Source organism: Sprattus sprattus (assembly GCF_963457725.1).
Source record: "Sprattus sprattus genome assembly, chromosome: 1".
In the NCBI taxonomy this organism is placed as follows: Eukaryota; Metazoa; Chordata; class Actinopteri; order Clupeiformes; family Clupeidae; genus Sprattus; species Sprattus sprattus.
Genome location: NC_137920.1, coordinates 34,043,951 through 34,068,147, shown reverse-complemented (window position 1 = coordinate 34,068,147; position 24,197 = coordinate 34,043,951). Strand labels below are relative to the sequence as shown.

General features: G+C 43.3%; 1 protein-coding gene across 1 annotated transcript in view; it reads left to right on the top strand.

Moving 5' to 3' along the window:
- Positions 1-12,227: 12,227 nt before the first annotated feature.
- LOC308379481 (arf-GAP with dual PH domain-containing protein 1) overlaps positions 12,228-24,197 on the top strand; it is a gene marked incomplete at its 5' end in the record, with an annotated part of 17,030 nt that continues 5,060 nt past the window's right edge. Inside the window, 6 exons of the mRNA XM_080856640.1 lie at positions 12,228-12,315; positions 16,235-16,365; positions 17,039-17,130; positions 22,411-22,493; positions 22,585-22,697; positions 23,762-23,908. Of these exons, the coding sequence (XP_080712766.1) occupies positions 12,228-12,315; positions 16,235-16,365; positions 17,039-17,130; positions 22,411-22,493; positions 22,585-22,697; positions 23,762-23,908 (654 nt within the window). The remainder of the gene's footprint in view (positions 12,316-16,234; positions 16,366-17,038; positions 17,131-22,410; positions 22,494-22,584; positions 22,698-23,761; positions 23,909-24,197) is intronic.

Sequence of the window (24,197 nt, the reverse complement as noted above, 5' to 3'; positions counted from 1 at the left end):
TGTGTGTGTGTTTGTGTGTGTGTGTGTGTGTGTGTGTGTGTGTGTGTGTGTGTGTGTGTGTGTATGTCCATTTGTCTGAAAGTGCAACAAATAGCAACAGATTCCTTTTTTCATGCCTCACCTCGTTATCCGATTGTTTCGATGCGGGGGAATGCCATTTGGCCTCTCCATGTGGCAGTCACGTGCTGTAACCCATTGATCTTTAATGTGTTCCCTCACCAGAAACAAATGCTTATGTTTGCACAGATTATTCTTCAAGATTTCAATAACGTCAGGCTTCAAGTAAAGGAAAAGTAGATCTCACGTGCCCCCTTTCTCACCACCCTCTCCTCTCTCGTAATGATGTTCCTTCCGCTTCTGAGCAGTGTACTTATTTAACAAAAGAAGGTCAGTCACAGTCTTAGATTAGGTTAGTATTGATTTTGTTTGCGAGTGAAGAAGGGAATTAGTGGAAGAGTTTCAAGGGGGAAGAAAGATTCAACCTCGCTGTCTTTGAATGGCAGAATCCAATCAACCCATTCAAAGGCAATTTGCAATGAGCTAATAGAAATTATGCCATTGCATTAGCATAGAATTACAATGAACTAGCTTTGTCTTCTAGTCTATTCCCATTTAATGAATGTGTTTGGAAAAAACACACACACACACACACACACACACAAACACATGCGTGAACGTGCACACACACACACACACACCATAATTAGATAGTTTGCTTCTTTCAGGAAACTGGGCTATCAGATTGACCTAGATCCAGATCCACAATGCATGTTTACTCAGCCTCTACCAGCTTCTGTCTCCCAGGCTCTGCCTACTGCTACATGTTTAATTTCCCCTCACCATCCAAGTCCCTACTCTACAGTACTGTTCTCCAACCACATCTGTAGCATTTACAAGTACCAAAGCATGCTCTGAATGTATATTTTTTCCTTTATTTTGCGTTAACTGTAGAGTTCGTATGGCGCCTCAGGTGATATCAAATGTATGAACCTGAGTTTACCTGGAGGTAATGAATTTTGATAAAGATGTTAAGGTTACACTGTCATGCACAAATTTAATTTTAGTTTGAAAAATATAAAATTCAGTCAGAGAAATTCAAACAGAATCAGCGTTATCATGTATTGAAAATCAAACCTACATCATGATGTATCCACATTTAAGCCCTTTTCCCCGAAAACCGGTCAGTTAACCTATACATACGCATACGTTGCAAGCATACGGGACAACAGAAAAGCCATGAGACCTACATATTTTACCATGAAAGGGCTACACACCATATTTGCAACTATCTCACCCCTCTTCTCTTTCTCTCGGAATATGCGGCACTTCAGCCATGAACAGACATTATAAGCTACATAGGATACTGTAACGTTTCTCAGAAAGAAAAAACTAATTTCCCCTTGTGGTTGCCAGGCAGTGCGCTTTGGGATTGAACTGAGGGGTTGCCAGGCGTGGTATACAACAGTCAGGTGACATACCCCTGTATCCACAGTTTTATGCATTTTCTTTCGCTTGTCTCCAAAAACAAATGAACATGCACAAATACAGAGATGTCTATATTTGAAACGTCTATGAAGATTTACTTCATTTGATATGTAAATTATTTATTTTTACTCTTCCCTTTGTACAGTCTTTTCAACATTTTGGATGTTTGTTCCTGTGTTGCCAGGTTCTTCTCTGTGAAACCAAAATGTAGAAGTTGTGCAATAAATAAGACAGAAATGACAGACATGAAAGAATTCCAGAACATTCTTTGTAAAATGTTTGTGTAAATAATAGACAGCCTGCGGGTAATATAAGGATAGTGACTTCCTGTGAGATTAGGCAAGATGCTGTGTTGTTGCGCGAATCATGCAGAAATCCAACACGTTTTGAAATATTTCATGTTTTTATTTTCTCCTCCTCTCCCACCTTCTCCCTGGGTGTACTTGCTGCAGTACCCAGTCAAGATTTCATTGTAAATGGTATTGTATGAAATAATAATAAAAGAAAGATTACACTGAACATATTTATTAAAAACTATACCCGCTGTCTTTGTTATTGTTTGGGGAAAAAAGCCATTTATTAGAATGCTCATATGTCGCTGTGCATTTAATCTCTTTCCAAGAGGCACAATTGCCTCAAGCTGTCCACAGATATATATATTTTCTTATGTGTGTGGTTATATTTACTATCTGTATAGCATAAAACTAAATAACAGCCTGCCTTTTAGCCTTTTAATGATAGCAGGTCACATCTGGATACTCTCCGCACAGAAAACCCCGTAGCAGAAAACAGCCATGGTGATGCCGGCGAAGGTAACGATGATGAAGAATCAGTAGAAGATGAAGATGATGATGAAAGTGAACATGTTGTTGTTAATGGTGCTGATGTACATGAATGCATAAGATAATGATGGTGAGGTTGGGAATGCAATATATATGATGCTCAAAAGGGTAGTTGCCATGGTATCATTACCACACGAAAGGCATCTGCTTGCCCCCCCTGCCCTGAGCACATTTAAAAGGCACCCTCTTGCACGTGTGCACACACACCCTAACTAGCCCCTGCCCTCTTATTAGCACTAAAAGATGTTTTTGCGTGATAGGCCCCATGTGTGCTTATTCCAAACTGATGACTCTACTGCTCTACAGCTGCCTCCTCTATGCATACTATATGCCATGGATCCAGCACCCACCCGCCACAAACCCTGCCATGGATCCAGCAATCACCCACCCCACCCCCACACGGCCATGGATCCAGCACCCCCCCACCCCACAGCGGTGGATCCCCTTCTTCATTTTATATAAATTGTGGGGTTAATCTAAATCTGACATTTGCAATCCTGCTCTCTGCCCTTCATTTCAATTTCAAACCCGCAGCGAACGGCAATATGTCTTCACATGATGGGGCGACTTAATTGCGAGGGAATGCCGTTATTACGCAACATCTGCCTGTCCTTCCAAGATAAGGCCACTGGATATTTCTGCCGTGAAGGTTGGTCTTGTGAGCGCTGGGGAGGGAGCGTTTTCCAGAGCTCAGCTGCTAGCCTACGGTGGTGTCTCCTCCTCCTCCCTCATCAAGCCGTCCTTTAGAGCTGGACTCGTAAATCACGCGAGGCGTTAGAACCGTCTTATCCGCGAGCGCACGGCTGGTTTTAGCAGTATATGTAGAGGGTTTTAATGTCAAATAAATCTGGTCTGCTTCAAGGCTTTGGGTGTTATTTTTGGCACTTTACTATGCGGTGTGAATTTAGAACGCCAATATGAATTAAAACTTCAAGGGTAAAGACAAATGTAAAAAAAAGATTCACATCTGTCAACGGTGTTAACTTGTGATAAGGAATTCGGAATGTGTAGTTCACTTTGCCAATAATAATAAAAAAAATTAAATGAGGAGTTAAAGAAATATAAAACTGAGTTATAATCATTATTGGGTTTCAAACGTTTGGGACTCTTGTTTTGACTCTGTTTAGTTTGTAATGCTTATTGCGTAAACCTAGAAGTGAAAGTGTTCACAAATTGAAATATGTAAAAAGGGTAGGTATAATAACCCCAACCTAATTAAAGCATGTTCTGTAAATAGAGAAAGAATAATAAGCTAAGACTTCAGCCCACACCTTTGTATCTGTTCATTCCTGTTCAATTCAATTCATTAATTCAATGTGCAAAATTGTTAATGATGAAATAATTAATATAGATTACTATTACAACTTCTCCTTACTATGGGTGTTAAAGGTCGCCTTCAACCGGAGAGGGAGAGAGCGAGATCACCGCAATCAGAGCTGGTAATCAAGCAGAGCCACCACAGTTGACATTTAAATCAGAGACAAGTTGTTCAAACTGCCGTTATCTCTGATGACTGAAATTATCCTTGGCAAATATTTACATCTTCCTTTTGCCCATCCGAAACAAACCAATGGCTGCCTACGGCAACCTTCTGTTTCCACTGTGGCCTTTAACAGAAGGTTCTAGCAGTTAAATATCACATTGAAATGCCAGTCTCTGCACACACGCACACACTTTTGTTATTTAAACTACCATTAAACCAGACTGGGGTGGTGAGGCACCACAGGTGGTGTGAGGCCCTTCACAACCTGAATAAGCAATGGAAATACTGCACATGTTACCGGGTTGGCGCTGAGGTGATGATCAAATGCATAACTCAACGTTATGAAGTGTTCCCCCATGATCACAGGCCTGTTACGGATGATAAGAAATGCAACTGTAAGCTATATTTCGCCACTTATTTCAGCAGATACTGTATGTGATTTCTGATTCTACACAATGATTATTTTCATATCATTATTTTAAGCATACAGTTTCCATTTCTATCGTCGGCAAGATTAATAAAGACAGTTTACACTGAAATTATTCTCTGAGGGTTACCCACTCCTTTCCAAACTCCCTCCTGGTCAGGGGCACTGGAAAGTAACTAATGTGGATGAGACTGACTATGGGCTTTGTGTGAGACACTTGGACACTTTATTTACCAACTACTGGTGAACTGATTTCCACCACTCATAATTGATGGAAAAATATCATATACGTAGCTGTAGCTGTTCAAATGTGTAAAGAATGTTGATGCCAGAGAAAGAGGTTCTGCCTTAATCTTTAACTGCATCTAGAGCAGGGGTGCCCAAATTCTTTCTCGTCAGGGGCCAAATATTAATCGGAGTGGAGGGCCGCGGGCCAAAACCAGAGTTTCATGTTAGGTCAGGTCCCATTATATTGAAATGTATTGCATATGTGTACCCAATTAACATTACCATTAATATACATACCTGCAAACTCAGAAGGACTAAAAAAGGTGACAAACCAAGCCCCTGTAGGGGGGTCTGGGGGTATCCCCCCCAGATTATTTTGTTATTTTAACATGTAGGCCTAAATTAAGCATTCTGGTATACTCCAAGACGAAAATAATGGGGAAAGATAACATTTGCTTCAGGTAAAAAAGAAACATTTATTAACATATCATACTAATTTAATGTAATCTATTAGTATACACAGGGAAGATAGGTAGGGGACTTCTATAATGGCCAATCAACTAACAGCAAGTTAAAGGCTAATAAACATGATTGCAGGCAACAAGAGTGACTGCTGATGTTTCGATGGAAATACTCCCATTATTTTCTATTTGTATCCGTCAAAAGAGAAAGATATAACAGTTACGCGTAAGCTGTGCCGTGGAAACAAGCGCCTTGACAGCACTTGACTCCAAAGGCTACCTCCACAAACATTTGTTAAGCTAACACGTACAGGTGAAACTTGTAGCAAGAGAGCGTCATGCCTTGACCTCAACTGAAGGACAGACTGCCCCAACTCAGATAGAGAGAGAGAGCTTGCACATTGACTACTGGTTGATTTCATATTTCATATCAACATTCTTTACACAAACATAAGTAAGGTACTTACAGTTGGCAGTTGCTAAACTCGTGTTGACATGTGTGAATTTGAACTCGTGAATATGAACTTGTTCTACCTTTTCCCATTATACATGTAAGTTGAGAAGACTATAACATCAGCTAGATAACTAGCTATCATTTCATGCAAACGGAGCTCTTCCATTTAAATCGTTTAAGGTTAAGGTAAAAGCTAGCTAGTTAGCTAGCATAGCAACAAGATAACCATAGATATGGATCTGTATTGACAAAAGGTCAATAGCGCCCCCCTTGACCCATCTGAAACTATGTAAAAACTGTGGCCAAGCAGTGAACTGCAACCAGTCTTAGTTAAATATGACGTTGAAACAGAGACCCTGTTAAAAATGGGTTAAAATGCTGTCTAACGAATGACGTTCTAACTATAATTCTGACCGGAGCGCGGGCCGAAATAAATCCAGCGCGGGCCACATTTGGCCCGCGGGCCCCAAATTGGGCAGCCCTGATCTAGAGGTTTAGTCATTGAAAAATACATGTTTTCCATTGTGATAAAGAATATGCCAAATATACACACATGAAAGAAATCACAAGTTGCACTTGTGCCAGATCGAACTTCTCCTCTCCCTTCACAAAGAAAGGCCACATACTCAGGGCCAAGTAGCGTAGAGCTCACAGGCTGCTGAGCTGTCGTTCATCGTCTGGTAACATTTTTCTCCGAACCTGGCAGCTGGCCTTGGTGACATATGCCAGTGCCAAGATAAAACCACATAGCTCTGAAATAAATAAAAAAACACAGCATAACAACAGGCAGTTGCAGTGAGGACAGACACGCTTGGACTTCATGTGCAACATCATTCAAGATTCTCAAGATTGCTGCAATGTGTTTGAATGTAAATTGCTCCATAGTCTGTCAGTGCTGTGTGTGTGCATGTGTGCTGTTGTGTGTGTGTGTGTGTGTGTGTGTGTGTGTGTGTGTGTGTGTGTGTGTGTGTGTGTGTGTGTGCGTGCGTGTGGGCGTGTGTGTGTGTGTGTGTGTGTGTGTGTGTGTGTGTGTGTGTGTGTGTGTGTGTGTGTGAGAGACAGAGGTGTCAGAGGGAGTGGTGATTATGATTTTATGGATATAATTTAAAGATGCAGTCAATCCGCAATTCGGTTTTGTGAAAGGTTGTTGATATTCGAGCTCAACAGCCAATCAAATGACACACCTCCCTTTCATGCTCCCAACCACCGTGCTGATTGGTTAGGATTGTTTATGACTTGGTCCAAGCCACTATGGTTGTTTCCCCATTTACAGAGCCAGGACTGAACAGACACCATTATATATTTCTTTGAGCAAACCCTTAATGGACAGCTAGAGGGCTGTGAGTAGCTTGACCTTTGACCTCTGACCTCTGGGCAGAGCCTGAACTGGTTAAAGATCCTATGGCACACATTGTGCTATAGAGCTCACCACTCACTTTGCAAAACAGAACATTAGAAACAAAATTTTCCTCATGTAACAGAGGCACGGCTCATTGCCTCCTAAAAAGGCAAATTACCTTACACTGATCGCCCTGGTTTTCCAGCCATCCAGCATGATGCCATATTCACTTAGCATATGTCTGGAGAAAAAGACAGCCACTGGTTACCTCTCTAAGCCATTCACTTCCCCCAACGAGCTGATTGGTTTTGTGTGTTGTAGTAATTCTCCACAAGTGCTACACTACAGTAAGGAGTGTCTTTGGGTATGTAGTGTGAATGTCTGGTGATGCGTAACAAACTGAACTACACCATTTAACCACTTTAGGGAGCAGGGTACATGTAGCGGTCAGAGTTACATGGCATATCCCCATCAATCTTTGCCTGTGTCATGGTTCATGTTCATTTATTCAGTCTCTGGATTTGTAAATCTATCTGGATTATGGTTGCTTGATCCTGATTGTCAGTCAGCTTCCTCCTATGCGCCACAGTCCTCTCTGCTTCCCAAAGCCTATTAAGGAGCTCAATGCCATTATTTTCTATTAATACTGACTCATAAAGAGTGTCATTAAATTCGTACTCAAAACAGATTTCCAAACAACACTGATAACCCCAGGAGGTGAGGAGATCGCCCACCATATGCTGGGTGTACAGTCTCCATATGGTCTTGGTTTATACGGCATGACAAATGTGTTCCGTCTATTTGAACAAATCCAGAGTAAATATGAAGAGATCAATGGCGCATTCAGAGCTATTTGTTGTCCTCTGGCGACGGAAAACAAACGGTGCCTAACGTGCCTGGAACGAGTGGTTTCACACCGTGGAGTGAGGGATAACGCCCTGCCCTTCCCCAAGGACGGCGGTAATTGTCGCGCGATTGACAGAGGGCGTACGTGCGTGTGCGTGGAGGTTAGCGCCTAGAGCCGCGGGTTTGTGACAAGCGCTGATAAACGAGCGCGTGTGCATATGTCGACCGTTCATCATCGTCCGCGTTTACTTACCCGCTCCCTCCGTGTTCTCCCTCCTTACCCCCTTGCCTTCTTTTCACCGGCAAAAGACAATAGCATCTGCAGTCAGCGGAGAACTACCTTTCTTCAAACATATGACCTTTCACCCGCTCTGTCGATTCTTCCAGTTTCTTCCACTTTTTAACTCTCTGGTCAGTCTTACAGCAGCATTGAGTTTCTCTCGCACAAACAGAAATCTATTCTCTTCCGTTTCCAGAAGGAAGGAGGTATGAAGACCTTGAGCCTATACATCATAGATTAGCATAGTTTACTAGTTTGGTATTATAGTTAAGTATTTGGCAGAGGCTATACACTATACATACATCATAACCTGTAAGTGAATGCCAAGGACACCCTGGTGGAAGGATGGCATGGATATGCAGTAAGCCTCTGTATGTCCACATTTGGCCTGTACATGATATAAAGCATGCATTGCCTCTATGTGTTCTGGTCTGCTGTGGAGTGGGGTGTCCGGGGGCTGCACAGGACTTCTTTCCTGCCTTCAGGATTGACTGCAGATGACATCACAGCATCAGACTGCATCCCCCTCTTCTGTCCGCCTCCAGTGTTTTGCCCAAATATAGCAGCAGATATTTCACAGCAACTTAATCCAATTTCACCTCCAAAGATTAACTCTCGCAACTTAACTAATCTTGATGGCTAATTTCTTTAGTAACCTGTTAAAAGAGTCATGACATTAAGGTCTAGGGTGACTTTTACAAACTGACAATAAGCAGGAATGGGGACATATTGAGTATGAGAGGTGCAAATTGCATCGTGTTTTATGCTGCATTGCACTCATTTCAGTGGCGGGCAATTTAGCAAGAACTAGAATCTAAATGAATGACACGACTCACTTAATATGCCTGGTGGTGCATGTCGCCCTAATAAATAGGGGATTGTACACCAAAGAATAGTCTCAGTTAGACTTGATGGTGTTGTATTCTGAACACACAAGGACAATCTTTCTGTTCAAAGTAGTCTCCAGAAATAAATGACAAATCTACACTGTGGAGTCTAGCAGCGAATCAGAATCCTCAGTAGCCTCTGGCCTACAGCTAATGCTCAGACTGGATGCTGTTGTATGTTTTTCTTAAGCACACTCTGAGCTGAAACTTTTTCAACACCATGTCACAAAGTTTAGATTTCAGAGTGAAATGTACAACCTGTTTTTCACTCTGCTTCATGCAAAATTGCCGTATATTGTTACTGAAATGTCACCTCCAACAACCAGTTGCTTAATTAATCAGCAGAATCTCTACCTAGTTTCCCTTATATGTTGTGCATTCAAAACACAGGTCCCAAATGCAATTGGAATCAGCTACTGAATGCATCATCATAGTAAAAATCACTGTGACCAATACAAGGCGTTTTGCTGGCATAAAGGACTAGTAAATTTGACCCATGTGATCCATTATAGGAAGAGATAATATACTGTATCTCATGAATTATCCGAATACAATGGAGCATATTAATAAAATTCATTATGTATATAGACTCAACTCGGCAAGACGAGCCAGCGATGGAATCAGAGGGGGGGGGGAGGAGAAAGAGGGCGGGGAGAGAGAGAGGGAGAGGGGATGAGAGAAAAAGCCAGACAGAGATAGAGAGAAAAGCCTGTATCTCCAGCCTATAGTGAAACAGCTAGGACAGCAGCACTAAGGCTGAGCTGGAGCATTAATGATGGTTTTTGTATTCAAAGGTCATGGATCAAACTGGGCGCTGCTGATACCCCCTGACAAAAAATGACAACCACAAAAAACAGGCGTTGATCAGGAGGCCACCCACTCCCGTAGAGACCTCAATCAGAAGGCCTCCCTCGCTCCAGTAGACCTCTGTCTCCAGACGAAAGAATAAGGACAAAAAGCCGTGCACTTTTTTGCTTGGTCTAAAAGGACTTATCGGACACAGGAAACTAAGGGATCTGTCAAAGACTGTAGCCACAAACACCTGCCTAATCACATGAAAATTCATCATGAGGATCTTTAATCATGTAAAGATGGAGACTGTTCAATTTCTGTCTCACTCAAGAGTTTTGAGAATAAGTCAGACAGGAACACAAACTAACACATCACACCAATTTCATGGCCAAATATCATCAGACCATGCCGTGGGTGGGGGGGGGCATGGGGGGGGATGCTTTACCTTCAGGACAAAAAAAAAGGCTTTCTCTTTGATACTGTATTAATCTGAAACCACTTTCGCTCATGAAATGACCAGCTCCGGAAGAGTGGGTGAAGGATGTCCAAACAGCGGTAGCGAAAGCGATTTGTCAGAACAACCTCAAGGACTACAGGCACTAATGGAGAGAGTCAGTGCCATTTAATCGCTGTCAAAGCCAAGAAGCTTCAAAATGCCACCTACCATTTGCATATAGATGATATGCTGGAGGGGGTGATACTGTGTTTTTTTCCCCTCTCAATTCATCTGAGCTACTTATTCTAAACTTATGACTGACGGGAAGCACAATCATTTAGACGATCCCCCTTTCCCTCCCTCTCTCCAGCCTTCTGTCTCTCTCTATCTCGCTCTCTCTTACTTTCTGCGTCTCCCTCTATCTTGCTCTCATCATTACCCACAAATTTGAGCATTTTTCTTTTTGTGATGGAGAGACTGAAATAAGCTAATTGCATGTGAGTGTTTTCTTTTTTCCTTAGTGTCCAGCCTCACAGCAGGTTAGGGTACTACTCTAATGGGGATAGAGGAAATCTTTTGGAGTTGCTATGGAGACCAGACCATTGTGATAATTCCATGGTGGTGCAGTGTGGTCTCCACACGTACTATTTTTTTTATTTAATTTTTGCATTCATTTATTAATTTATTGGGAACCTTTTGAATTAAAGTCATTTCAGGAGTAAAAGATTCTATTAACCATCAAGCCAAGACAAACTGAAACCCTTTAACCTGAAATATCCTTTAAAGCTGAATCCACGGCTCCCTCTCTTTGAACCACCTACTGTTGACAGATTACCCCACTGTGGCTGCAACAATGAACGCGACATTAGCCTGTGCTTTGGGTGTCAAAAAACAATATGGAGAAGGAAGCGTGCTCTTTCAGGTGTTAAATAAGAACAATCCATCTCACTTATGATGAGTTTTGTGCTCAATGATAACGGCACTCTCTCCACAATGTTGCCATCAATAAGACATTTAATTGCACCTTCTTTCAAATGCCCCTTTTAAATGTTTCCTCCAACAAAAGGTTTGTTACACCCGCTTCTGCGTCTGAGGTTCAGGAGGCAAAAGATGTGGTTAAGAAGGACAGCACACTACTGGATTCAGTAGGAGGAACACCATTTTGTACCAGTTTGTCAGACTGAAAAGCTCAAAGCAGGTGGGCCCAATCCCCATAAAACCCAACAGTTTAGTGTTTATATTCTACAAATCTTCCTGTCACTCATAGTGAGAAATCCACTGGACATCAGGATCTGATTCGTTCAATAGTGTATGAAAGCACTAAGCACAGGGGGAGATCCTTTGAGTAGCAAAGAGGGCAGTTATTCTTTCATAAACATGGGAAGCCTAGCCTGCAGCAGAGTAGCTCTCTCAGATTGCTGAAAGACTTGTCTCCTGACAGTGATGTCTTGCAAGCACAACTGTGTTCTGCCATCGTTTTCTTGTCTTGACTTAACAACAGTAAACTCTTTGATCTGAGCGGAGAGTTATCACTCATCAACAAAACCTTACTTGCACACATTAGGCCGCATAAACTGTAGCTTCTAACATCATCGTTATGGTCACATTACGCCGACGCATTTACTTTGCTGCCACCTAGTGGTCCAGGACGGTCAAGCGTATGCGAATGCAAGAAAAGCACAGGTGAGTTTGGGAGGCTCGTGGCTATCGGAGTGTTTATGTGTTTGAAGTAAAAGTTAAAGGACTGCGTCACCTGTACGAAAAATTACTGATTTTCGATGAAATTTTAACCTTTACATCTTGTCACAAGGCAAGAGCCAATGAATCACCACAATGTACACTTAGTTCCGTGTCACCGCAACTGCAACTGCAGTTTCCACTCAGCGGCGGCGCTCTGGACGCGCATGTTCTCTCTGCATAGTTATTGCGGAACAGCAAGTTAGAACAAAACCAAACCTCTCACTTCCGAATGATTATCCATTTATCAAACACGCCCTTTTTCTTGGAGACGGAGTGGATCTGGAACTGCGCTTATGGGAGCGGTTTTCAAACTGAAACAAAGTAGTTGATGTCTTCCAGTAGTTGAGAAAGAGAGGACAAATAACTGTTTTCACAAACTGAATTTGTAGCGGAACTCTGTTTTTCTGCTGGACTTGCCACCGGGAATTTGCGGACCCAGCCGTATGGTGAGGGAATTCCACCCATCGCCTGTTCGCCTGACACCAACTTGGCACTCGGTAAACTTGTGAACTACCAGAGGACTTGCGATGTCAGGCAACGAGAGGGCGGTTCGTGCGCTCAGAGAGCTTCTCCAAAAGCCGGGAAACCAGGCCTGCGCTGACTGCGGTGCGCCCGGTGAGTTGATAGAAAGTCACTCATACAGCGAATGATGGCAAGTAGGCTTCAACCAGGGTGCTCTCATCACTTGCTTTCTAATTTGATCCTCTCCAACAGTTGTTTATTAAACAAAAATGCAATGACACGACGAGCGATGTTGTAGCCTTCACGTTGTAATATTGTGTGCTCTCCATCCCAGAGTGCAAAGAGTTAATTCTAAATCAACCAGCATTTGTGTCGGTTTCAGTTCGAGCGAAAGGTTTTAATCTGTAGACGTCAAACCAATGCTGGTGTCACCTATGACACTACGATATAGCATTCATATGGAGTAATTTTTTTGGGGCACATGCTATAAAGCAATATATCGTGTCAAGAGAGCAGGATCCTATAAGACCTTTATAAAGGATAGAGGATAAAGAATGTCATGCCTGGCCCCTGAAGAAAGATACTGATTTCAGCGAGTGCAGGCATGTTAGGAGAAGCAAAGGCAGAACCCCTCCAACTCCAAAATTACAAGAGAAGGGGTGTGTCTCAAGAAAGTAATCTCCCTATTCTTCCACTATTGCCTCGTTTAGCGTGAGCTGGACTAAAGGGTACTCGGATATCCGGATATACTCTGGTACCCTTGTGTATGTTAGGCTACAACACGCAATGTATATGCAAGAGTGTTTGTTTTATTAATTGATCATCTTGGAAATACCCGTCTCTCTCTCTCTCTCTCTCTCTCTCTCTCTCTCTCTCTCTCATAATCATTCAAGATAATCAACAATTCGTTTGAACATATTGAACATATGGTGTGATTACATTAACCCCATGCATAATCATTACTCTTAATGCATGACATCTTGAAATCGTTCTAAAGCACCCGTAAAATCGTCAAACTGATTTTGACATACCATTAACCTGGAACACAACGGATTAATTAACATAATTAAATTAATGCGGGGGATTGCCAAAGGATTATGCTCTGTTGCCTGGGATATTTGTCAAGGCCCCTGCTAAATTAAAAGTTGTGATTAAACAATGTAACAGATAAATAATCGTCCTTATACCATATTTCCCCCGCACCATACATCTTAAACTACATAGTCTAGATTGAACAGTCCCACATATCTGTATTCTACTCCGTCTCTCTTTGATGGATTATGAAGGAGCAGCGAAAGATATGAGTCATAGTGTTGCAACCAGGAAATTATGGGTTGTGAGAGATTATTTCCTTATTTTGCCTGACACATTTCCACATCAAACACTAACCCTTTTGTCATTATAAGCATATCCTTCATATAAACCGGGGATATGACTGTTAAAGGAGGGATAAGATCAGAAAAATATACAATTCTGTACACCTCTAAGGTAAACTGTTCAAATCTGTCCACCATATTCCTCATTGATCATATGTTTGCTTATTGCCCTTCACGGTTTGCCAGCTGGATGGCATGTAGCAAACAGCTAGTGGAGAGGAGGCTGGCAGGATTAGATAGAAAACAAATGACCGACCACTTATCTTTGTTGACTCATATGCAGTGAACCAGATATCTCAGGGTCACTCCATGCGCTATACATTTGACTGTATGAGAACAATCAAGAAGGCAGCACAACACTGGTAGATTCACAAAGTCATACCCCAATGGGGTCTACCTGAGTTTCACAAGTACAGCCTATTTCAGTAAAGGCTTTTGCCCTTGTTTCTGTTGGATGTGGTTGTGATTAGATTGTATTGCATAGTGGATTCATAATACATTGTACTCTGGCACCTGAGCAAAATGCAGACTTCATAAGTTTATTGTTCCCTGACTGGCCTTTGAGCGGGCGGGTGTGTCAGGCCTGTGCAAACAATGGAGCTCCTTGAAATGGCTTTCTTTCGAGGGGTGTGGTGGGGGTGGGGGGCAGAGGGACACAGGTAAAGGACGGGAGAGAACAGCGAGTGATCAGTGAGTTCAAAAGCATGGGTTGAAAACCCCAGGCTCAAGATTCAAATGAGAAGGGATAGTGTGAAAGGCCGACGAAAGAAAATACATTTTGCGTGCTCTTGTGTTGTTCGTGTTGGAGCTTGCAGAATGTTAACGCACATTCTTACGCTGTCTCTCACCCACCCCACCCCCAGACACACACACACACACACTCACAGACAAACATTCTTACTCTCTGTCTTTCACCCCTTCTCCCCCCAGACACACACACACACATACACTCACAGACACACATTCTTACTCTCTGCCCCCCCCCCCCCCCTACACCCCCCCCCCCCCCCCCACACGCACACCACACACCACACACGCACATGCACACGCACACGCACACGCACGCACACGCACACGCACACGCACACGCACACGCACACACACACACACACACACACACACACCACACACCACACACACACACAAACACACAGACACACACACACACACACACACGCAGACACACACACACACACACACACACACACACACACACGCATACACACACACACACACACGCACACACACACACACACACACACACACACACACACACACACACACACACACACACACACACACACACACACACACACTCTCTCTCCTCAGCACTGAACAATAGTGGACTACAGTAATGAGTAGTGGAGGACAGTAATGAGAAGTGCTAACAACAGCAAGGTCTGTACAGTAGATTTGACGTACAGGCATTCAGGTGAAAGATGATTTGCTGTATGTCTCAGGTATACATACAGGTATACATTGATGCAGGCATACATTGATACAGGTTTACATTGTTTTATCAATAAGCCTGTTGCCTGGTTACTGAACCCCTAACCCTGGTGTTGTCAGCAGTTGTTCAACCAGATAGGCTTCCTACACAGAGAGTACGGGTGTATCATATATACCACAGACAGGAGTCTTGGATTTCAAAACTCTTCTGGACACTTCCTGATCAGTAGCATTCTTTCCAAGTTGGGAAGATTATTTAAAGAAAAACATTAGCCTATATTAGCCCCCCCCCCCCTTTCACAGGGCATGAGTGGAAGAAAATTCCCTTTCGGGGTTTTCGTCTTGCTGTTTCTCCGAAAGCTACAAATCTTCCAGAGGGCCACAAGTTTGAACATTTCCCTCTTCCTCTTTCTTCATTTCATTATTAGTCTTGCATCAAGACAGTAAAAATACATAGAGCATACGGTTTCCCTTCCTCTTTTGCTGTGCTAGTTTGTGGAGAGGTGATCAGATATTTTCCGTGGCTGTCAGGTGTCACAGCTGTGACTGACTCCGCTGTGTAAATCGGTGAACTCAGTGGCATACCGCCACACACCTGCAGGGAGATTGAGCATGTGGTTGTTTACTTGTCTCTACTGAATTACCACGTTAATTTGCGATGTTTTACCCTAACATCAATAAACAATCAATGAGTTAGGTTAAATTTGTTTGTTTTAACCCCCCAATGTTATTCTGAGTGGCCCTGAATGCCTTGTGGTTTTCCACTGTAGGAGGTGAAAACAAGAGATTTACATCACAGGCAGGTTGGATTGAAGGTGCAGCCTGTGATTCACACTTCAAAGTCAAATTCAGCTAATTGCTTCTTGCAGTCCTGTAGCTTTCCATACTGTGTGTGTGCTCAATATTTTCTGGCATTCATAGAAAGTCCTAGCTCTGTAAATGAGATACAAGCAGTGGGTTGGACCGAGCCATGAACAGTTACAGCCAATCAACATGTTGCGTCAGGAGCATGGATTGGTGTAATTTGATTGGCTATTGAGCTCACATATCGATAGCCTCTCCAGAATCAAGGACTGCATCTTCAAGCCTTTGTCTGAGTAAATACAGTATGTCCTTCTCTGTATCTACTGTATGTAAAATTAGTTTGGTTGTCCTCCCACAAATCTCAAATCCCAGGTCCAGAATGTAAATATGTCCTTCTCTGTATCTATGTAAAATGAGTTTGTATTTTCTCCCACAAACCCCAGGTCCAGAATGGGGCTCCTGCTCCTTGGGTGTTTTCATCTGCCTGGGCTGCTCCGGGATCCACCGGAACATTCCGGACATCGGGAAAGTGAAGTCCCTCACGCTGTCCCACTGGGAAGACTCTGAAGTGCAGGTGAGAGGTACAGATGACAGCTGCTGTCTAACGTAGACATGTCCGGATTCACATAACTCCCTAGAGTGTGATTTTAGCCGGCTCAAGGCATAGAGGGACATTTGGCCATGGCAGGATTATGCTCTTCTGACATGATTTGTCGAGAATCATCCTTCCGATCCCTGTCATGTTCGGCATGCCCCAGAAGGTGACCTCTTTCCTGTCATCTCCCCTTTTGTCACTCTGTACAGTGTAAGTATCGAGTCAAAACTGGATGAATTCACTGGAGAAGAGTTCCCTTTTACAGAACTGGTATACTCTATAGAGGACTGTCTATATCTTCTCAGATTTTTGGACAGAATTATGTTAAAATGATGTCATAATAATGTTATGTGTCTGTAACCAGATATGAAAAAGTGTACTGTATCTCAACTAATTTATATGTACTACATATAGGTGTACTACTGCAAGCATATTGGGATTCATACCAAAGCACCGTCAATTGATTCCCATTTGTGTACTTTTGTCCCAGACCGCCAGTCATGTGTGACCTCATGAGACTGGCAAAGACAATGGTGTTTGATTGTTGGACCAACCTGGTCTATTGTTGATTATTGGCCTATTCTGCTGTATACTGCTGTAGACAGACATATAACCAACACATACTCAATCCTTCTCTTTCTGTCTTCCTCAGTTCATGGCAGAGAATGGAAACGCGGTGGCGAAGAGTCGATATGAGGCGGCGGTGCCGGTGTACTACTACAAACCTACTCACAAAGACGGCCAGTAAGTCACCACTCTCAGCGCCATGATGAAGTGCACCACACGAGAGACATGAGGATAATGTGTTCAAATTCACAGAAAAAAAAAGAAAAACAAATACTTTTCCACTTCTATTCCCTGTATCCTGATATGATGTTGTAGGTAGTCATGGCAGGTGCAAAAGTATTTAGGAAGGACCATTTCATGTTCGAACCTTGTTCTCAAACTGTTCGAACATATGATCCGATGTTTTTATCATCCAATCAGCATTTCACCCCCTCATCAACTCATATCTATATATTAGCCCTGGATAAGTGTTTGTGAGGAAGAGTAGTGTTACTGCATTATAGCTCTGAGCAGGCCTGCTATCCATAGCCCATAGTTGGAGTCTTATGACTTGAATAGGGAACTAAAATAGTGGCCCTGTTCCGTGACCTCTGTGTGAACTAGACTACTAATCACAGTCTGTTGTATACTGTCCTGCATCTGGGTGGAATGAACAAACCTTTGTGTCTTCTCCTCTGGCCCAAATGTTACACCAGTAGTCAGAGGATGTATTATTCTTCTCTCTCTCTCCCTCTGTCTCTCTCTCTCTCTCTCTCTCTCTCTCTCTCTCTCTCTCTCTCTCTCTCTCTCTCTCTCTCTATTTCTCTGTGTGTGTGTGTGTGTGTGTGTGTGTGTGTGAGAGAGAGAGTATAAGATATAGTGTTTGTGTGTGTGTGTGTGTGTGTATGTGTGTGTGTGTGTGTGTGTGTGTGTGTGTGTGTGTGTGTGTGTGTGTGCATGTGTGCCTATCTTGCTCTTTTCTTATATTAGAATGCACATATCACACATATCAGGTTCTGTAGCCTCAAGGGGGTGAGATAGATAGTTTCCCCTCCGGCAACATTCCTTTTATTATGCTGGGTGAGGGTCAGTGGATGTATGTGTGTGTGTGTGCGTATACATTTGTGTGATAGAATAGGTTTAAAACATGCCAATGATTGAAAAAAATGCAGAGTTTCAGTTATCCAGGTCAGATTACAGAGTAAAGGGCATTCAGTCATTTCTAGCAATCAAAACAATAACAGTAAGAAGAGTTTCCCCCAATAGAAGCATTTCATTTAGAGCTTATATGAAGACAAACAGAGTTTTTACATATTAACATTTGTTGCTTTAACTCGCATGACTCTTCAGTCGACTGCAGTGCAGCACACGTAATTATCTCGTCTCAGTCTAGAGTAAATATATGGTCAAAGGAAGAAGGTATGATTTCACTTCAATGCAAGAAGCTTTTTAATTAAAAGAACAAATGAGAACATTCATTACACTCGGTCTCCTGCCAAATCTGAGCCGTGGGGATATCCTTTACATTGGCGCCGGAACCATAGAGGCCGCGGGGCCAATGGCCCCCCCACTTTTCGGGATTTTTTTTTTATTGGTTGCACACGTCATTCCTAAGCCATTCATTGACATTACATTTCTGCTAACCTGAAGATACTCATAGTGGGGGGGCCATTAGAAGTGCCAGGCCCAGTGGCGTAACTATCGGTAAACAGGCCCGTCGGTCTTCGAAATGTTCCACTCACGTCGGCATTGAGATTGAAAACATTACAGATGAACGTGAACAGTTTTGTATTAATCTGAAAACACGTGCCTACATAAGCGATATGCCAAATCGGGATGTATATAAAGTCATTAAAGTCTTACACTTCTTTACCATGGTGACCCTGGAAGAGTATCCATCCAAATAATAGCATGCTATATAAAGTAATTACACAAACATATTTGAAGTAATATTGACAACTTTTTTTATATTTTAGGGATCATTCAATATTTTTCGAAGCTACCAACGATGTATTTTGGTGTATTTATTTTAAAATTGTGACTGGGGATTGTGGGATATGATTAGGCAACCATTAAACAACTAAAAGTTTAACCTGAGCGAGTGATAGAGATGGGGTCGAATTCGAAATACAAACATAAAAGTGGACCTCAAAAACGAAAAAACAAAAAGAAAAATTGGACAAAGAGGAATAAGTTGCCAAAAATCGGATTTTTTCCCCAAAGGATTCCTAAGGGGGAGATCGAAATTGAGCGGGAGCAAGAGAGATCTGAGGCAATAGATGGTAGCAGCAGCTAGCTAGCTAGCACCAAAGCTAGCACCAGCCCAAACATCAATGGAGAGGGTGGAAATATGGAAGAGAGCGAGGTAGATGAAAATATGGAAGAGAGCGAGGTAGATGCCATGCCAATCGTATCGACTCTCCTTGAGTATCCGACTGACATTGGACATTTTCCCTGAGAGTCTAGACTCAAATGTCAAACGTTATATAGTCTCTCTCCATGGGGTCATGCAAACCTACTGCCCCCTTCCCACGGAATACCGAGGATAACCGCTGCTTTACAAGAGCATATTTCGTTGCAAAACCAAGTCTGGCTTGGAGTTACCAAAGACATGGCTATGCTACTCACCCCAACTAAATGTAGCCCACTGTGAGCCCTGCTGGCTCTTTGCTTCACTAACATGGAAGACAAATAACTGGCGAAATGTGTCCAGGAAAATTCAGCTATGATGTAAGTAAGCACATTTGTATCTATATAAATGATCGGGTATTGCCTTTCAGTTATTATTGTGTCTTTGGCCTTATGGTGTGCAGTTTGGAGTTTGTTAATTTTGGTGCGCCGTCAATAGTTTTTATTTGTTGTGGTGCTCTTGCAAGTCGTCTAATTTTTACTATGCCGTGGGCCTAATGACCTATAGCGTCGTTTCCACGCTGTCTTTAAGTGTTTGGCTTAATTTTCAGTACCATGGTGAGAGACCTATAGTCAGTAATAACTCCGACACCTGTATACAACATGAGCATGGTACGCACTTCAAACTACATGAATTGGAACACATTGACATAATAACAGGAAGGCTTACACACAAACCACACATATTTTTGATGAATACTGCACTGCGGTCCCACAACAACTCAAGTTCGAAGACGCGGCGCGGTCGGCAAGACCATATACGTAAAATAGTTTCTTTTTGTATCAATGCCTCTGGGCAATACATATTATACCATTGGAAAGCCTGTTTTAATTTGTGCCGCATAAGGAACATGTATTTATAGGATGAGTAGCAGAGCTGAGTAGATGTAGGTTGCGTTCATGAAAATGTTGTCGAACTGCTTAGCGCCTGGCTGCCTGCATGCGCGCGATTGATATAGCAAAATTTAAGGAGAGTGACACATGCACGCGCATTTGGCCCCCCCACCACTGAAATCATTCCGGCGCCGCTGATCCTTTACCAACCCCATTCTCACCCCTGTCATATTGCTGAAGTGAAATGTAATAACTAACAATATGGAGTATATAGTGTAGTATATATAGTGTTTAGAAGGACGATCTCTGAATCTCTGCTAAGAGCCAAACTCTCATCCCACATTTAGAGTTGACATGTCTGTGTCTGCCTCAGGAGTGGTGATGAGGCTCTTTGCAGGCTGATTAATAACTCGTGTTGGCACTCATGGCCCAGTCCCTCCCCCTATCAACTCCCTCGTGCCGTGTCATCAAGAGGGCCTCCATTGTGTTGCTCCTTGTGTTGTTTACATGTGCGCAGACACAAACACACACACTTACACACATGCACACAGACACACACACACCTCTTATAGAGTGTTGCAAGTGTGGTGGCGGCTGATTGCGGTGTGTGACAACGGGGCGATGTTGATCTGACCCTCGGTGTGCCATGTGCTCACAGAGAGGCTTGAGTGTTTATTCCGTGCCCGTAATGAGAGCCCTTGCATGCGGCTACTTAGCCAAATGATGATGGCCTCTCCAGCACTGTCTTTTTGTTCCCTGGCCAGTGGTTCCCCTCCCCCGTTCCTCCCTCTCCCCCTCCCTAATCCTTCACTTCTGCTCCTTCCGGTTCAAAGATGTCCCGGAGGCTGGCACACCTTTCGCAATAATGTGGCTGCACTGTCTTTCCCATCCAAGTGCTTTGTTCGTGTTCTTTGTCACTTTCTTTATTTTGTTATCATAGGTTTTCAATTGAATTCCATTATTACACTTGTTCTATCACTCTCTCATGTGTTCTATGTCTCACGGTCTCTTTCTTTCTTTCTTTCTCTCTGTCTGTCTCACTGTCTGTTTGTCCGTCCGTCCGTCCGTCCGTCCTTCCGTCCGTCCATCCGTCCGTCCGTCCATCTGTCCGTCCATCCGTCCTCCTGTCTCTCTCAGAGGCTTTACATATCAGAGCCATTAGTACTTACGAAAGCCATGCTGAATGGACACACTTTCAGCACACACAGGATTTTCAAGGAAAAGGTGCCAGAGGAGAGAACCGGGTATGAGAGGATCGAGCAGGCAGGGACGATTACAGCCTGACCCTCAGCTCCACAGGCTTCCTCTGGGGATAGTGCCAAGACAGATGGCTTGTTAGAGCTCCTCTTTGTACGAACAAAGGGCCCAATTAGGCATCGCTTACAGTGGGAGAGACCTGAGTGCTGGAAGTCCCAGTCTCCCGGTGTCTACCGGGTGTAATTCACAGGTCTCAGTCCACAGAACACATGTGCTGGGAGAGGAGGACGGGAGCTGTCATTCATATCATGTGCTCTGTGTTGTCCAAGCCTGTTCAGTTCAGTGGTGATGATGATTGGGAGATGGCACCTCCAGCGAGAGGCTATTGTAAGCCGTCCTGGGAGAGCTGGGGTTTGGCTCAGCTGCAGTGGGAGATTCATTTGGTGCTGCCAGCTCACTTTCACTGCTTTCATTATGGGCCTGGAAGCGCTCCACTGGATCCAGATTGGGCAAGGGGTGCAGCTAATGAGCGCCAGTCGACACTGTATGAGAAGTGATTGTATCAGCTACTAGCTCACTCCATGAACGCTGAGAGGCCTTTTTGAATTCAGACTTATCGTCAGACATGAGTCATCATATGTTTTCTCCCAAGAAAGGCCTAGATTCAGCTCCTTGCTTTATGCAGTTTATCCACCTAGCGTCTGGTAAAATGGATCCAAATGTGGCATTTGTCTAGTCTTTCTGTTTCAATCCCTAAACTAAACACAGATTATTGATTGGCAGTGTAGGGACAGAATCTATGGTAAAAACAATCTATGTTGTCGAGCATTTCCAGACTGGAAATCGAGATTTAACCTGACAGTGTTTTTTCTATCATTTTATGCCATATATATTTACTCATGTTGGTATGTGTGTGTGTGTGTGTGTGTGTGTGTGTGTGTGTGTGTGTATGTATATGTGTCTGTGTGTGTGTGTGTGTGTGTGTGTGTGTGTGTGTGTCTCTGTGTGTGTGTGTGTGTCTGTGTGTGTGTGTGTCAGGGTCTTGAGGCAGCAGTGGATCAGAGCCAAGTACGAGAGGAAGGAGTTCACAGAGGCTGGGAAGAAGCTGACCTATGAGGAGGGTGAGTGACTCTCCCTGGTGTGTTCAGAGAATGCTTAATCGACCATAGGTCCCCTCTGGTGCACTGATTGACATGTCCGACTGACAAACAGCAACGAGGGATGGCATGCTGATGAAAAGGGGGCGGGACAACGGGCAGTTCCTCAGCCGCCGATTCGTTCTCTCTGAGTGGGAAGGAACACTGAAGTACTTCACCAAATATGATGTAAGTCTCAGGACTTAGCTTACCATGTACATACAATATATAAATATATGAGTGTCTGTTTGACATAAATATGAACAGTGTTTGAGGAAATGTTTGTGTCATACACTAATCCTACAATCCTACGCCAAATATCCTTAGATTATTTACATAGCCAGTTCAAATTTCAAGTTGTGTGTAGACACTTCTAAGAACTCTGTATTACTGTAAAAGGTGTACTCAAACAAAATATGTTTAAGCCATGACCCAGACATTTGTATTTTGTCTGGCCTGGCGTCGCTCCTTCAGACCCATTCATTAGCGCTTATGTAGCCCCCGCGGTACTGTAACAGTATACAGGGCTGAAGGGTAGGTTAATTAGCTGTTACGTAACACCCACTCAAACCACACATCCCCCCCGTTCTCTGGGTCCGCAGTCATGAAATTCCTCTCTACCTGTAGTTCCTCCTGTCTGCAGGCCTAGCGTGTCCAGACACGCCTTCCTCTGCCTGGCTCCCTGCCCAGTCTGCCAAAGCGCCATTACTTTAAGCCGCTTCTTTTTTGTGTGTGTGCAGGGCAGCCACCTTGAAAGCGCAGCTAATCCGCTCTTACGGCAGCAAATCATTCCTCCAGAAAGTTCTCAATCGGTCCCCACAGTGAACAGCAATGGCTAGTGTGGGGCAAATCCCAGATTGTGCCATCAAAGCGATTTAAGGATTTTATTTTAGAAAAAGAGGCCGCCCCTCCCTCTCTCCCTTGCTCCCCTCCCCCCTAAAGTGCTTTAGCAGTAAGCTGTTTAAAATGCAGGTGTTACTTCAGTGAAAGTTAGAAAGCAAATGATTTAGTGGAGATGGAGGAATAAAGGCCACCTTATGCTTACTCAGCCACCTAGTGGCAAAAACTCTCGCCCCTCTATATTTTAGGCCACTCACATATCGCCAATGATGTGAATGGGCTTGTCCACCAGTGGAATGTTGGCTTGTGTTGTGGATCTGATGTGCCTTGAGTGTGCTGATGTGATTGGTTAACAGGGACAAACGATCCTCTGTGTTTCCTTCTGTCCCTTACAACTCTGTCTACACCTTCAGGCCAAAGAGCCCAAGGCAGTGATCAAGATGGACACCATCAACGCCTCCTTTCAACCAGAGAAGATTGGCAACCCCAATGGCCTACAGATCACATACCTTAAGGACTACAGTACTCGCAATATCTTTGTCTTCCATGAGAATGGCAAGGTGTGTGTGTGTAACATTGTGTAACAGTTTTACCTTCAAATAACTGCAATATCATTCTGGTTGTAATACGGAGAATGGCACCTGTTCCAAAGTATTTCAGCAAAACTAAAATGTGTTAATCTTTGGTTATGTTAGGGTTCATCTCCGATGTCACAATGAATAAAACTATGCACAGTCATATTTGTGTAAAATCTTGTGATATTACTCTACCTCGTCAGTCTTCTTTGGCTTCTGGCGTTGTCTTTGCCATTTCCATATTCTTCTGCTTGTCAACAAATACATGTGTAAT